At 32.2% G+C, this 17,981-nt stretch overlaps 1 protein-coding gene across 1 annotated transcript; it reads right to left on the reverse strand.

Annotated features, from left to right (window-relative positions):
- Window positions 1-418: 418 nt before the first annotated feature.
- Window positions 419-17,981, reverse strand: LOC134718318 (uncharacterized). Its single transcript, XM_063580813.1, has 4 exons — window positions 17,655-17,981; window positions 11,437-11,667; window positions 8,957-9,098; window positions 419-1,273 (listed from the first exon to the last, which is right to left on the reverse strand). Exons 1-4 carry the CDS (start codon window positions 17,942-17,944, stop codon window positions 518-520), a joined length of 1,419 nt encoding a protein of 472 aa, XP_063436883.1. The 5' UTR covers window positions 17,945-17,981; the 3' UTR covers window positions 419-517.

The raw sequence follows: 17,981 nt of genomic DNA on the forward strand, positions 1-17,981 counted from the left end.
TTTAACATCCTGCAAACAGTTTTTTTTTTCCTTGTCAAATTTTCGAACTTCTTGCGTTTCCCCTAACTAAGACATAGGGTTAAATATTTTTCCCCATCACACACTTTTCTTTTTATAGAAATATTTAAATGATCATTTACAAAATATAAGCAAACTGAAGATTTCTTTTCTTACAATTTGTGACCCAAATAATACAAAAGCCAAATATATAAGGTAAAAGTCTGAGAAATCCTTTCCCTGCCATTTCCTTAACATCAAATATCTTGATAAGGAGTTCTTTGCATTAAACCTATAAAATTTTCCAATTATATATTTATTCCTAAAGTAATGCTTTTCTGATTCATTTTATCATTTATATAAGTTGTACATTTTTTTTATTTCACCTAAAACATGGTAATATATAAATAAGAGTGTGATATGAATGCCAATGACACAACTAGTATTCTTATAAATGATTTTTTTTTGTCAAACATGAAATGAATTAACCTGCAAGAAACTTCTTACACACTGAATAAAATTATAAATGTACATGATCAAAATAAAAGTCTGCAAGCTTATTAAGAATGTTTTGCATTACAGCTTTGTCTGGATAAATTCTTTCAATATGGATGTCCTTCTTTGTATAGACTACAAAATCACAAAACTGAGAACCTGTTACAAGTAATTGACCTTGTACCTGAATAAAATAATCATGACTGATTTTTAATTTCGGTCCATTTTCAGACAACTCTAAACAAAAGTCTGCACCCTGCATTGCGTCAGTGATTAGGTTATCTCTTTGGCTAAATGGACATTTAATTTCCATAATTCCAGTTACACAATTGTCACATATTTTGGCATCTGGAGTAGCACCAATAAAAGGGTACCTCGGGTTAACTACAAACCCACAATCATGAACATGATGGCCAGAAGTTTGAACATATGAGTTTCTAGCTTTTATTTCATTGTTTCTTCCATATGATGTTGCTTTACTAGTGAAAGGCTTTGGCTTCATTATGGAAAGAATGAACTTGTCATTAATTGCAGCTTTTCTTTTGACAATTCTATGAAAGTTTGATGCTGTTATTCTCTTTTCTCTTTCCTTAAACCACTTTTCACATTGAGCTTGTTCTCTGGTCTGTTCTTCTATAATGTTTACTTCATCATTTGAAATGGTGTCTATCAAAGTGTTGTATTTTTCTGATAAAACAGATTGACCATTTTCTTTCGGAAAAACTAAATCTCCACAAACAGTTTCCACTGGAACTATCTCTCTCTGTGAATAAAAGTCTGCCTAAAAAGAAAGGGGATTGTTAAAATTTTAATATTTAAGGAAATAACTGAAATTATTTTTCTGTTTATGGAGAAATAACATAAAAAAAATGGTGCACACTGGTTTTTGTCTAGCCTTATGATCATAAGATAGTATCCAGAAGTAAATTTAAAAAAAATAAAATTCCATTTTCTGTATTTTACCTTTAAATGGACTTAGTTTTTTTCTGCAGGGAAACATTACATTCACTCTGTGTATTAGAATTTTAATAACATTCTTAAACTATACTTGATTTGTACAAAACTTGGACAGAAGCTTGTTTATGATCATAAAATAGTATCCAGAAGTAAATTTTGTAAAAAAATAAATCCATTTTTTCTGTATTCTACTCTTAAATGGACTTAGTTTTTCTGCGGGGAAACATTCCATTCACTCTGGTTAAAGTTTTTAAAAAATTAATAACTTTCTTAAACTATCCTTGGTTTGTACCAAAATTGGACAGAAGCTTATTTATGATCATAAGATAGTATCCAGAAGTAAATTTTGTAAAAAGATAACTCCATTTTTTCTGTATTTTAATATTAAATGGACTTAGATTTTCTTACAGTTAACATTACATACAGTCTGCAGTTAAAGTTTTCAAAACATTTATTAGTTTCATTAACTATCCTAGATTTTTACCAAACTTGGACAGAAGCTTCTTACAATCATTAGATAGTATCAAGAGGAATATTTTCATTGATTTTTTGCCTCATTTTTGTTGAGCCTGAGATTAATAGTAAAAATAGGCGAGACACTGGGTTCTGCGGAACCCTTACAATTTTTTTTATTTTTAAGTCTGCACCACAATATCTTATGTTATTACTAATTGACAGATAAAATATATCAGTTTTTTCTCATAATTTAATTCTAAATTCTCTTTTATACTGGAGTAAACCATGAAATAAAGTTGACGACATCAGGCTCACATCAATAAATTTTGTCTATGAACTGATAGACAAAACAACATCATCAAATTTTTTTCTGATCTGTTTGAAACTAAAAAAAATCAGATTCCAACTTTTTTTTCTTTAACAAACATATATTTAGAAGTCACAAGAATCTAATGATATTTTTTATATTTCAGGGGCTGACCCAATTGATATTCTGTCTCTAACAGTGCAAAAGGAGATTTTGGAGAGAGACCTTGCAAGAAAAATATTGGATAATGAAAAGCTAACATTGAATAATGCATCCAGGAAATCCCAGAAAATATTTCAAGTTCAACAGAGGGAAAGGTCAATTTTTTCAGCTGAAAACTTTACTAAAGATGACAAAATGTTGAGATACTACAGTGGCTTTAACAATACTGAATTTAATGCAGTTTTTAAGTTTTTAGTGCCAGATTCATCAAATTATCCCTTAAAAATGTCAAAGAATATGAAGATAAAGATAAAAATCAAGGACCAGTTTTTTTTTACATTATGTAAATTGAGAAATAATTTGGACTTTACAGATTTGGGATACAGATTTCAAATATCTACACAAGACTGTAGTTCACTTTTTTGTGACTGGATAAATTTCATGTACTTAAGGTTTGGAGCAGTATGTACTTGGCCGCCACGTGACATGATTATTAAAAATATGCCTGAAAATTATAAAAGGGATTTTCCTAATACTTTGGCAATAATTGATGGTACAGAAATCAAAATACAGAAGCCTTCTTCTCTGCATGCACAGTCACAGTCATATTCAAATTACAAGTCTACAAACACTTTAAAAGCTTTGGTAGCAGTTGATCCTAGAGGGTCACTTTTATTTACTTCATGTTTATTTTCTGGTGCTATATCAGACAAAGATATATTTGAACAATCGGGATTAAAGAAGATGTTACAAAACTTAGTACAGCATGGTCATATCAAGGAAGGTGATGGTATTATGGCAGACAAGGGTTTTAATATTCATAAAGAAGTTGAAGATTGCAAACTAAAGTTAAACATCCCACCTTTTGCTAATGCTGGATTACAAATGACTCAAGCAGATGCACTTTTAACAAAGAAGATTGCTGCACATCGCGTACATGTTGAGCGTACTATAGGTTCTGTGAAGAAGTTTAAAATAGTTGGACAAAAAGTACCTTTATCTTTGTTTGGACGTGTTAACCAGATTTGGAATGTATGTTGTTTTTTAACAACTTTTCAAAAACCAATTATTCGTCGAAAATAATTACATGTATTTTAGTACAATGAACATGTGTCTGTTTTTTGTTCATATTTTCAATTAAGGGCATACAATACAGTTTTGGTCATATATTTACAAGTTGATGAAAATATGCATCTAGGCTATTATTTACCTGATTATAAAATCAAATATGTTATAAGAATATACCTTCATGTGGTACTTTTTGAGTAAAATGAGGTAGAAATATTGTATACTTGCTCAAAATACAGAATTCTAGCCGTATTTTCTTTTTCAAAAGAAAGACAAAACTTTAACATTTTTGTTTTATAAGATAAACCCAAATTGTTTTTTGTTAAATTATCGATAATTTCTGTATTTATAAGTATCCTAAAAAATTATGCAATTTTTATTCAGAAATAACTCATATTTATCAAATGTTAATGAATTGAGAAAGAAAAACATCATTTTTTGCTGTATGTTTGTCAAAATTAAAAAAAATCCACTTTTTACAGTTTTATAAATTTTGGGTCACACTCCTTGCAAAATGGAACAAATCGCCGTTTTAAAAAAAAGGGGTCCATGAACTTGTTTTTAAGATAAATCAGTTTGAATGATAAAAATCAGTTTTTCCAGACATAGTGGAAGATATTAGCAGGCAAAATCGAGGGAATTGTGCAAATGATGATACAAGCATGAAAATTACCACAAAGCATCATTATTATATACTTTTAAAGAAACAACTGCTGGCCATTAAAAAAAATCATTTTTTCAAGATGGCCACCGCCGTTTTCCAAAATGGCTGTTTTTTCAGTTTGGAAATACTGTTTTTTTCTGGAAAACTTTTCGTTTACCTTCTATTAGTGAAAAACAGCCGTCAGGTTTGGTAGCTACCTTCTTTACATGTGAAAAATTCACTAGACATGAGTATTTGACACAAACCGGGTTTGCGCAAGCGCGAAAATGTAACAACATTCATTAAAAAATATTTTAACTAGTTACTATAAAATAAGTGATTTGGGATTTTCAATGATATCATGATTTGGTTTGATAACATTTTTCAAGTTTATAACACACATGATTTAACAATTTTGCGCATGCGCAAACTATTTATAGACATAATGAGTGATTTGTATTCACTACCAGGGTAAACTGGTATAAATCGTAGTTCATCTCATTACTCTAAAAAGCAAGTAAGTGTAAAATCTATGATGCCACTGTTTAAAAACAATCCAATTCAGTTGCAATGCACAGGTATTTGATGGATAAGACGGAAAATGTGGTTAAAACGAGAAAAACATCAATAGTAACGGTAGATCAGCCTTTTTTGGTAATGGAAATTCAGTGGGAATTGCCTGATTTGTACATTGAAGATACGTTATCGTCATGTTAGGTGGATTTCACATTGAAATGACTTGTGTTAAAGTTCTCAGTGATATATTACGTGAAGGTAGATGGACACATGTTTCATGTTTCCTCACTAAAACCATTATTGCAACAACTAGAACGGCATATTCTTGTATGTATGTTCAAATGTACCTAGGACTAGACACGCGCATCAGATAACTCTATGTGTTTTAGCTTGAAAGATATATATCGGCTTAAGAAAGCTAAAAAGAGAAATTATAATCATGTCATGACTCTGTGACGTTCAATGATTTGATAGACTGGCGTAAGAAAATATAGTCATCTCTACCACAGTTCAATTCCTGGCGTTCAATTATAAAATAAGAACTTCTTGTTAATTTGGTAGTATGCTTATTTCATAAGTCAGATTTTGTACAAACAGTCCATATAAAGCATGATACTGTATTCATTTAGGTCTTGATCGTGTAAAATATTCTCGATCGCGACCGACCTTCTCCGAGATATGGCTTCCCTTCTCTTAAGTCACCCACAGTTGGCAATTGATTTTGAAAATGATAATTTTACTGTACGTAAGACCAAAAAATATTTTTCTTATAACACAATTGTTCAGACAAAAACAGTATAATGCAATTGTAAAGGGCGATGTGTTGTCATAGGTTTAACCGAAGACCTCATTTAGACGTATTGATGGTAGCTAGACCAGAAGTCAGTAGACTATCAGATAAATTTGCAAGATCTAGTGGTTTGAGGCATTCTATAATAGATGAACGACTTAATGAACACACAAGGGTTTCTTTAAAAAGACCAAAGGCAAATAATTTGAAGATCCTTTGAAGTAAATACAAAACGAAGGAGAACCGGTTTCTTATAACCAGATTAAAAAGAACAACTCTTTTTATATAAAACTGTAAACGTTTTTGTAAAAAACAAAGCTAGAGCTCTTATATATCTTTTCTAGTCTTTATTTTTTGTCGCAGTGGACAAATTGATTTGGAATATTTCTAAATCCATAAAGACAAACTGCTCCTCCGTTTTTGTCTTCGAATGTCATTTTAAACAGTGGTATTAAATCGGTGCAAATGGATAAACTTGAAACATTTTGTAATTTGCAGATCCAAATTCTTACGCATTTATCGTTGATAGAGCAGCAATGGTTAATTCCAGACCACCTTGTAGGGAATCAATATTGGATGATTTTGCAATTGTGCTATACGGCCTTAAATAAAATTTTGCATCGATAAGTATTCAAGAGTAGATATTGTTTTAGATTTACTAAATGAATCATTGAAAGGCTAGATGTGAGAAGACAAAACTTGGGTTCTGGAGTAGTTTTCTCTATGAAGATGACAACGAAACGAAATTTTTCAAGTGTCTTGCCGACACAAATGCTTCTGTATAGACTATTAAGGATACTTTCCAGCTACCCCTTGTAAGCATGGAGAAGCAGATATACGAATGTTTGTCCATGTTCGGCCTGATTATGAAAATTGTTGTAGGACGGTAATTCAAGGTAGCACCGACACAGATGTAGTAGTATTAAGAATTGCAGCACTCCAAAACTATGGTGGAACAAACTGTGGATAGGTTTTGGCAGGAATGAAGACTTTTGATGGCTTCCTGTACGTGATATATCAAATGTGTTTGGTCCTCGTGTAGCTACTCTTCGTTTTATTCATACATTCAGTGCATGTGACACTAAGGGAATAGGTCAGTTTGGATGACATAGGAAGTATTTCAACATGTAAGGGACGTACTTATTTCTTTGCTGAAGTATAAAGACACATACACGGACATAAAAGAACCATTTGTTTGCATCATGTATGACAAAACAACATCACTATTTGCTGTTAACGAGGCACGATGTAAATTTTTACCCAGGAAGCAGCGGCATTGTGATGTAGTTCCGCCTACAAGAGTTTTTTTCTTCGGAGCACATCGAAGGAGCAGCGTATCAAGGATGATAAGTTTGGGCTCAGCCTGATTTATGTACCAATTAATGAACACTAGGGTTGGATGAAAGAAAAAAATCGAGGACTCCTTCGGCTACCGTTAAAGTTGCATCCTCCTGTCGGGAACTTTTGAAATGACGAGGCGAAACATCCAGTTGTGTTAGTGACTGTAAATGCTACCGTTCTGTCCGAGTACGAGTTTTGTTATTGGCTACTGACCGATAATTTTAAGATAACGAACCTGTCTTTCTAATAAAACTAGACATTCAATCTTTACAAAGAATGTAAAATTACTTGTTAAGATGATGAAAATTATAAAAAAATACATTTTCAAAAATTTAGCCGCCATTTTGAAACCGGAAATCACTCTTTTTTGTCATTTGTGTGTTGTTTTTCCGTACTTTAGGAACTGTAATTTACGCTTAATAAAACCTTACATTGGATTATACCTATAACACAACTTTCAGAGATTTACAACTGGATATGACGCCATTTGCAAAATGATCGGTGGCCATCTTGAAAAAATGGAAATTTTTGATGGCCAGCACCTGATTTCTTTTAATTATCGTTCAGTCCACCTGTATACCAAATTTCATGCTTGTTTTTCATGCATGTATTATAATTGTTAAGTTGATGAAAAATATTTTTTACGTATTTGCATCTAATTTGGAACCGGAAACCACTATTTTTCTTCAGTTATGTGTTGTTTTGTCGTACTAAGGAGCTGTTTTTAACGTTTTATCATATCTTACATTGAATATACATAACACATCTTTCAAGGATTAAAATCCCTTGTAAAATTGCTTGAAAGTAAAAAAAATCGAAATTTTTGACTCGTTAGCCGACATTTTGAAACCGGAAGTCACCTTAAGTTTCATTAATGTATTGTCTAGTCGTTATTTATGAACTGTCATTTTCTTTTTATCAAATCTAACAATGGATTTTAGAAATAACACACCTTTCAAAGGATTAACCATTAATGGCTAATTTGTTATGACGCCATTTTCAAAATGTGTGGTGGCCATCTTGAAAAAATGATTATTTTTTCTGGCCAGCAGCGGATTTTTTATAAGTATCATTTAGTTAACCTTTATACCAAATTTCATGCTTGTATCACGATTTGCACAATTATGTCCATGATATCTCCCACTAACAAGTCATAGTTTGACGTCGCAAAAATAACAATTTACATTAACAACCTTATTACCTCCCCTGTAACTGTATCGTATGCCCTTATCTAAGAATTTAGCTAATTCATTTATTTTAAATTCAGAACATAAGGATTTCATGTTCAGGATCAGGACCCCTCCTGTCCTCCCTCATTAGCATATTGCATTAAACATTAAAGTATAGTATGCACTAGTTCAACCAATAACTTGAAACAAAAGACATGTACAGCTTACAAGTATTTAATACTCAGTCACAGTAGCGGATCCAGAGGGGGGTTTCTGGGGTCAGTTAGATTCAGCATATCAAAGAACCCCAGAACTTAATTTTTGTTGAAGATTAGTTTTCGACCCTAATTTGGACCAACTTGAAGACTTGATAACAATGGTTCATAATTAAAAATCTAAATACATGTTTTGATGCAGCATTTCAAATAACTACCAAACATTTTATTTGTGTTAAAATCAAACCAAGTTTAGTTTTCCACCCTTTGGACCTTAATGTAAACCAATATGAAAATTGGACCCAAAATTATAAATCTGAATACACAGTTGGATTCAGCTTATAAAAGAACCCCAAGAATTCTATTTTTTTTTAAATCACACCAAGTTTAGTTTTGGACCCTTTGGACATTAATATAAACCAATATGAAAATTGGACCCAAAATTAGAAATCTAAATACAGTTAGATTTAGCATATAAAAGAACCCCAAGTATTCAATTTTTGAAGAAATCAAACTAAGTTTAATTTTGGACCCTTTGGACCTTAATGTAGGCCAATTTGATAACAGTACCTAAATTAAACTTTTAGATACACAGTTAGATTCAGTATAATAAAAAATCCCTGGAATTCAATTTTTGATAAAATTGAACTAAGTTTAATTTTGGACCCTTTGGGCCGTAATGTAGACCAATTCATCAATATGGTACTTATATTTAACCTTTAGGTACACAGTCAGACTCAGCATATTAAAGAACCCAAATAATAAAACTCTTAATAAAATCGAACAAGTTTATATACAAATTATTAGAAAAGTATTGTTTATAATTTGAATTTAACTTACTTGAGTACTTAATGCACTTCCAAGTGGAAAGGGTCCATAACTTGTGTCCTGCATGACTGGTGTGTTGTGTGCTAGATAGCTGATGGGATAACCTTTTAAGCTGTTCAGATATGAAATGTCTGATTCTTTTACTTGGATCTTCCTGCAATCATAGACATTATTTTATAAATATTACTTATTGTACTTCGAACAAATAATTAAAGACATTGTTAATTAGACTTACATGTACATTTAGGAGCACATCTATGGCATTTAGAGGAGCAGTATTAAACCTACTAAATAATAATATGATTAGACGTAAGAGAAGGTAATCAAGTTACACTGTATTTTTTTTGTTGAAAATGCAACATATATATATATGACCTGACAGACAATGATATGACATACTGTAAAGTGCCATTACAGCTTTTCTATAAAAGCCTGCAAAGCAAACCTTTGATTATTTATTTATACCTTATAATTGTAAATTTCTTAATACACAGAAACAATATGCAGAACAAGGTTAAAATAAGCTATGTTCAGTATGAGAAGAACTGCATCATCATTATGTTTAAATGTATTTACAATGCTTAGTCTGTTTGATACTTATGTTAGTAGCATATTAATGTATGGGTGTGAAATATGGGGAGTACACAAATCTCCTATGATAGAAAAGGTCCATTTGGACTTCTGCAAAATGATATTGGGTGTCAAAAGAAAGACCTAAAACATGATGGTTTATTTTGAATTAGGTAGATTTCCACTGCAGTATGAGCGTGACTATAGAATACTTGAATTTTGGTTCAAAATTTTGAATGGTGACAATTGTATATTATTTAGGTCTTGTTATAAAAAAGTTGTGTGAAATTGTTCAAAATGTTTGAATTGGACAACATATGTAAAAAGATTGATATATAGTCTTGTTATGAATAATTTGTGGAATAATCAGTGGTTTAGGAGTAATAGAGGATGAATTTCATTTTATTCTTCAATGTAGTAGATATACTGACTGGCGAAAAAAATATACGAAAAGTATTTCTGGTCTAGGCAATCAACTTTTAAATTAATAGAATTATTATCAGGTGAAAACACAAAACAGCTTTGTAACTTGGGAAAGTATATACATTTCTCTCTTAAATTAAGAAACAGTAAATTGTAATAAAAGATATTTTGTATTGATGAAACTTCTGATGTCACCTATTGTTTATTATGCATATTGTTTGAAATATGCCATATGTATACACTGTACATGTACGTGATTATACTGATGAGCTGTAAGGCTCAAAGTAAATAAAGAATTTGATTAACTGGCTAGCTTCGTTTGTTTGAATTTGATTGGACAATAAACACACACTTCATTTTAAGGTGAAGTTCCACATTGTTAATGTATGTCAATTAATTTAGCACAGCTGCAAAATCTTTTTTCCCCTGGTGGTCCTTGAGGAAAATGTGCTGGTCCTCACTATTAACTCTATTGGAAGATACTAAAATTGTGTCATTACTTTGCAAAATTTTGGTAGTAAAATCCTGAGGACCACCACTTTTCGAGAACTCTGTAATTGTCAAATGAAATCCCAGTATATAGTAATTAAACAGATTGAAACTACATCTACCTAGTGTTATTTGTCTGATATCTTTAATTTGGTTTATTTATGGTCTTGTCAGTTTATTTTCAAACTATGAGTTTGACTCTCCCTCTGGTACCTTATTCCCTCTTTTGCAGACAAAATAAAAATTTATTTCAATGGATGGTAAATAAACTGTACAGATATTAACCATATCAGTTGATGTAAGATGACTGATTTATAAATGTGTTCACACAATGAAGGGCCAAAAATCAAGAAAATTTAAAATGACACATTCCATACTAGAACTTCATTTGTGTTTTGTGAAAATAAGGCTAAGTAAGCATCATGTTTGAGTTTCAAATATAATGTTGAGGGAGACTTAACTTCATGAACAGAAACAACAGATTTTGCAATCTTTCTATTAATAAAGGGGTATAACTTGGTGACACCACCTAGTTTCAAACTTGATCTGAGTTTTCTGATAATGATTTGATTTTTGGTGTTTTCACACACCACTTTTAAGCACCACATTTAGGCTATTTCATGGCAGCAAATTTTATTGTTGGAGGAAGCCGGAGTGACCAGAGAAAAGCACAAACCTTCAATAGGAATACTGACAATCATAGTCAATTTGATTTGAGTCATGTGCACCGGTATGAGCGGGTTTCAAACTCACAACCTCAGTGTTGACTGGCTAGTGATTACAGGAGTTACTATTTAAACAACTCAGCCACTGATGCCCCTTTTTGTGATAATGAGCATTGTGTATAAGTTGTACATAATATTTGGTTGATGCTAACTTAAGTAAGAGAATGGAAACGATAAAAGAGCGTGGACAAAGGTACACTTAATTCCCCCTTTGCATAGTGGTAGTCATTAAAACAATATGTACACTTCACACTACATGTACATTTCTTATTACTTTGCTCTTACCTATTGTCAATCAATGAATTTTTCAATGGCTTTCTTTTTCTGTCCATCTTTGGTTTGACAATAATCATGCTTGGAGCAGGAACAGCTTTAATCTCTTTCCCACGTGGCTTTCCCCATTGCTGTGGTAAACTAGTGCAGCATAATTCTGCAGGTGGCTCTGTAAGACCCATCATTCGCCATTGAACTAATCCTTGTATTAAGCCCACAATATGGGAACAGCATCCACTCAGACTGTAATAAAATACAGAAACATAAAATGTGTTATTTTCATGCCAAATATATAAATACATGTACAAGTATAACATGTACAAGGGGCAAGGTTGACAAAAAATAGGTCAATACTAGTATTTACCATGCCAGTGGTAAATACCAGGAAATATTGGTGAGTACTGGTTGCAGATTTAAATTTTTTGTGGTCGATTCTATAAATAACACTCTCTACCTGGTCAATAATTGTCAATGTCAGTAATAAAATAATGAAAGTGTTCAAGTCATTTAATGCATTTATTTTAAATTCATAATTATAAACATTGATTTAAATTGATACATTAGTACATAATACTAAAGTAAAAGATAGTAACTGTTTCGTCCCTGCCAAGGGTACTCATCAGGTGGCTTTTTAAAGGCTACCACTACAGTTTTCTTTTTCTCTTTTATTCTTTTTTTCTTATTATATTCTCTTTTTTCTGATTCAAATATTTGTATACCAATATATAATGTATATTTAAGTGGATGATCTTGGTTAAGCATGAAATTTGTTTACTTTTACAAGGGTATAAGGGTCCACATGCATGTACCCTCAACAGTCCCCACCCCCAAACAAAAAATAAAGGTTCCAAAATTTGAAATCTGGGCACCAAAACATAATTAATCTAATAAATTTTTATAAATCTGTTCGAACCTTTCCAAAGGGGATCAAAAGATACATGTACATAACTGTTACAGGAAGTATATCATGTACATGTACATTATATTGAGCCTACATCATTATAATATATGGTATACATGTGAAGATCTTGAACAAAGTATATACATATTATATTTCTTAGTGCATATTCTCGTCTGTGTATTTCCTATTACTCTCCCTAGTTTGTAAGCTCAAAAATAGCCTACTTTGTACATGGTCTGCTCAACACTAAGTTAACTTGTAACCAGGACCGCTCTTCGTTGATTTAAAAAAAAATAATATCTTTGTTTCGTAGTATAAACATCGAAAATAAAGTAATTTGAAAATGAATACTTCCGTTTTATGAACAGGATTAAATACAAATATTTGAAAATAAGTACGCACAGAACGTAACAAAATTTCAGTAGTTTTGATGCCTCCAGTTGACTTGTATAACAAAATTATTTGACCGCATCCACCAAAACTGACCATATATGCACTTTAATTTGTAAATCTATATACCCGCATATAGTAAATCAGCCATATTTTTTATGTCAGGATTCAATGTATAATACAATCATGACAATGGACAGCAATATTGCAATATAATAACAACAAATTTTGGTTCGCATAAATTTAGGATACCAGCATGTCCTCATTTTATTCAAAATATTGATACGTAACAAAATTTCAGTAGTTTTGATACCTCCAGCTGACTTGTACAACAAAATTATTTGACCGCATTACCAAAACTGACCATATGTGAACTTTAAATTGTAAATCTATATACCAGCATAGTAAATCAGCCTTATTTTTAATGTCAGGATTCAATGTATAATACAATCATGACAATGGACAGCAATATTGCAATATAATAACAACAAATTTTGGTTCGCATAAATTTAGGATACCAGCATGTCCTCATTTTATTCAAAATATTGATACGTAACAAAATTTCAGTAGTTTTGATACCTCCAGCTGACTTGTACAACAAAATTATTTGACCGCATTACCAAAACTGACCATATGTGAAATTTAAATTGTGAATCTATATACCAGCATAGTAAATCAGCCTTATTTTTAATGTCAGGATTCAATGTGTAATACAATCATGACAATGGACAGCAATATTGCAATATAATAACAACAAATTTTTGTTCGCCTAAATTAAGGGTGCCAGCATGCCCCCTTTTTACTTATAATACTGATAGGTAACAAAATTTCAGTAGTTTTGATGCCTCCTGTTGACTTGTACAACAAAATTATTTGAAAGCATCCACCAAAACTGACCATATATGCACTTTAATTTGTGAATCTATATACCCGCATAGTAAATCAGCCATATTTTTTATGTCAGGATTCAATGTATAATACAATCATGACAATGGACAGCAATATTGCAATATAATAACAACAAATTTTTGTTCACATCAATTTAAGATACCAGCATGTCCTCATTTTATTCAAAATATTGATACGTAACAAAATTTCAGTAGTTTTGATACCTCCAGTTGACTTGTACAACACAATTATTTGACCGCATCCATTAAAACTGACCATATGTGCACTTTAATTTGTAAATCTATATACCCGCATAGTTAATCAGCCATATTTTTTATGCCAGAATCAATGTATAATATAATCATGACAATGGACAGCAATATTGCAATATAATAACAACAAATTTTTGTTCACATCAATTTTAAGGATACCAGCATGTCCTCATTTGATTCAAAATATTGATACGTAACAAAATTTCAGTAGTTTTGATACCTCCAGCTGACTTGTACAACTAAATTGTTTGACTGCATCCACCAAAACTGACCATATGTGCACTTTTATTTGCAAATCTATATACCCGCATAGTAAATCAGCCATATTTTTTATGTCAGGATTCAATTTATAATACAATCATGACAATGGACAGCAAAATTGCAATATAATAACAACAAATTTTGGGTTCGCATCAATTTAGGATACCAGCATGTCCTCATTTTATTCAAAATATTGATACGTAACAAAATTTCAGTAGTGTTGATACCTCCAGCTGACTTGTACAACAAAATTATTTGACCACATTACCAAAACTGACCATATGTGAACTTCAAATTGTAAATCTATATACCAGCATAGTAAATCAGCCTTATTTTAAATGTCAGGATTCAATGTATAATACAATTATGACAATGGACAGCAATATTGCAATATAATAACAACAAATTTTTGTTTGCCTAAATTAAGGGTGCCAGCATGTCCTCTTTTTACTTAAAATACTGATACATAACAAAATTTCAGTAGTTTTGATGCCTCCAGTTGACTTGTACAACAAAATTATTTGACCGCATCCACCAAAACTGACCATATACATGTATGCACTTTTATTTTTAAATCTATATACCCACAGAGTTAATCAGCCATATTTGTTATGTCAGGATTCAATGTATAATACAATCATGACAATGGACAGCAATATTGCAATTTAATAACAAAAAATTTTGGTTCGCATAAATTTAGGATACCAGCATGTCCTTATTTTATTCAAAATATTGATACGTAACAAAATTTCAGTAGTTTTGATACCTCCAGCTGACTTGTACAACAAAATTTTTTGATCGCATTACCAAAACTGACCATATGTGAACTTTAAATTGTAAATCTATATACCAGCATAGTAAATCAGCCTTATTTTTAATGTCAGGATTCAATGTATAATACAATCATGACAATGGACAGCAATATTGCAATATAATAACAACAAATGTTGGTTCGCATAAATTTAGGATACCAGCATGTCCTCATTTTATTCAAAATATTGATACGTAACAAAATTTCAGTAGTTTTGATACCTCCAGCTGATTTGTACAACAAAATTATTTGACCGCATTACCAAAACTGACCATATGTGTATTTAATTTGTAAATCTATATACACCATGACGTACCCGCATAGTAGTAAATCAGCCATATTTTTTATGTCAGGAATCAATGTATAATATAATCATGACAATGGACAGCAATATTGCAATTTAATAACAACAAATTTTTGTTCGCATAAATTAAGGATACCAGCGTGTTGTACAAATCAGCTGGAGGTATCAAAACTACTGAAATTTTGTTACGTATCAATATTTTGAATAAAATGAGGACATGCTGGTATCCTAAATTTATGCGAACCAAAATTTATTCAAAATATTGATACGTAACAAAATTTCAGTAGTTTTATACCTCATGCTGACTTGGAAAACAAAACTAGTTGACCAAAACTGATCATATGTGCACTTTTATTTGCAAATCTATATACCCGCATACCATTGTACCGAGCGCCTTAATGTCTTCTCCTGGCGCTCCTGTTCACATTTTAGTAGGACCGTAAATGTACACGTAATCAATAATATTGGAAAACTATTAATGCAAAAAATATTCTGATTAAATTGAGAATGTCAGAATTTCATCTCTTTATTCATTATATCAGTCAGATCATATATAGGAGTTCATGATGGTGTACGTGTAAAACAAAACTATTATGCCACATCATCAAAGTACCAACACTGACATGTCTGAATTCATTTGTACTATTTACAATGATTTAATAAAAACAAATATACGAGGTTCTCTTCTTGGAATCTATTATGTCGGTTGATTGATTTTGTTTATAAATAAACGTCAAGTGGCAACTATTTCATTAGAGTGCGCATTGAGTATAATTTTAGGATGTCCCATATAAATATCGGCAATGACAAATCTCTCGATAAATCTGACGAATTTGACGAGATTGTTGATAGTTTTGCCACACTGTATGCTTACGGACAGTGTACAATTTCTGTTAGAATATTCTGCGGGTAATAGAATAGTAAATCCAATGCAAACAAGTTGGATATCAATGAAATATCCATGCAAGTATAAATTTATGCATAAAGTAAAATTTAGGAAGGGACAGGTAAACAACGGGGAACGAAGTAACGTGAACAATGTTGCCGATATCCCGTGATATATTGTTCCGATGCGTTGGATAACCTTTCTATCCGCCTTCTAATAAAAAAAACTCTGTGTGATCGTATAGCCATTTTTTATTTATATAAGAATACAAGTATATCAAATAAAAGAGAGCATTTGTATAATATTTAGTAGAGTCTAGCGAGTAAATAATAAATGATATCTGTGGAAAAACAATGCGAATGTTGTTTACATATTTTAATCATGCGGGAAAGCTCAAGGCTGATATGAAAACTCTGATAACGATAATCTGTCATAAGCAGACCTGTCCTCAGGTCTGGTCAATAGCAGACTTGTCCACAGGTCTGGTCAAAAGCAGACCTGTCCTCAGGTCTGGTCAGGAGCAGACCTGTCCACAGGTCTGGTATGAGGCAGACCTGTCCTCAGGACTGGTCAAAAGCAGACTTGTCCACAGGTCTGGTCTGGGGCAGACCTGTCCTCAGGACTGGTCAAAAGCAGACTTGTCCACAGGTCTGGTCTGGAGCAGACTTGTCGATAGGTCTGCAGCAGTCCTAAAAAAGCAGACCGTAGGTCTGGTCCACCAACGACGAAGTTAACTTGCTTGACTGCTTAAAAATTCTCAAGTTAACTTAGAAAGCAGTCAACAAGTTAACTCTAAGTTAACTTTTGTCAAGGTTAGGACCGCACCCATCTGTACCTACCCTAAAGTTTATTTTTTATTTTTCAAGAGGCATTTCACACTGTTAAAGTCAAAATGTCTCTCCAATAAACACGATGGACTCAATGTTAAACCCAAAAAGATGGGGGGGGGGGGGGGGGGTTTATCCTTCCCTGCCCTATATTTTCCAAAGAAGTAACAGGAAACATGCATATACACATGTAACTTGGTTTTGGCCTCTCAGGATAAATTAATACAGAAAAGGGGAGCTTTATAATAATTGAAAAGATATAAATATAGCCACACACCCAACACTACCCCTAAAAAATAAATGGTATTTCCCTTACAATAGACAAAACCATTGCTATGCATACATATGCAATGTTTTTGTATGGCACTGTATAAAAATCACAAAGAAGTGGGACAGTTCCCCTTATCCTAATGGAACATACTTCTTTTGTGGAAAAAAGAGACTTGACAGAATATTTTTGTAATGTCAAATATACAACTAACAACGGAACCGCTGTACCCTTGCTGTCAATCCAGGGTGCGTCTATATTGGCGAAATCTCAAAGTACATAGTTACAGACAGAAGATGTGGCCATAGCCATGTAGTAAAAAAAGGGGGGGCGTTACGTTTTATGGTTGAGAGGATTACATGGATTATGATTACAGCTGAATCGACATGCAGATAAAATTGATGATTGAAAAATAAACGTACCCTGCAGTGCATGAACAGTTGGAAAGTTCTATCTGTCCTCCATTAACATCGATCTCAACACTGTGTGGGATCTCGTTCTTTCGTTGACTTCTATGACATTTTGCGGAGATGTTTACTGTCTGCTCAACGACTTGTTTCAACATTTTCACATTATGAATGTATCCCTCGCTGAAATATTTGAAACCAGTCTGCTTGCATTTCAAAGAAATTTCAAAATTAAGATACCCCAACTGGAAATTGTTTGGCAGATCAGACAAACTTGCCGCACGATAAGGCTTGGCGGTCGCCATCTTTTTCGCTTTGTTTGTCTGAGTCTCCGTGACAATA

This window comes from Mytilus trossulus, chromosome 5 (assembly GCF_036588685.1).
Source record: "Mytilus trossulus isolate FHL-02 chromosome 5, PNRI_Mtr1.1.1.hap1, whole genome shotgun sequence".
In the NCBI taxonomy this organism is placed as follows: Eukaryota; Metazoa; Mollusca; class Bivalvia; order Mytilida; family Mytilidae; genus Mytilus; species Mytilus trossulus.

Excerpts from the sequence above, each read along its gene's own strand:
- LOC134718318 (XM_063580813.1), bottom strand. The coding sequence starts at position 17,944 with ATGGCGACCGCCAAGCCTTATCGTGCGGCAAGTTTGTCTGATCTGCCA. Across the intron at positions 11,668-17,654 it reads AACTGTTCATGCACTGCAGG|TCTGAGTGGATGCTGTTCCC; the intron begins GTACGTTTATTT and ends ATTTTATTACAG. Across the intron at positions 9,099-11,436 it reads AATTCATTGATTGACAATAG|GAAGATCCAAGTAAAAGAAT; the intron begins GTAAGAGCAAAG and ends CTATGATTGCAG.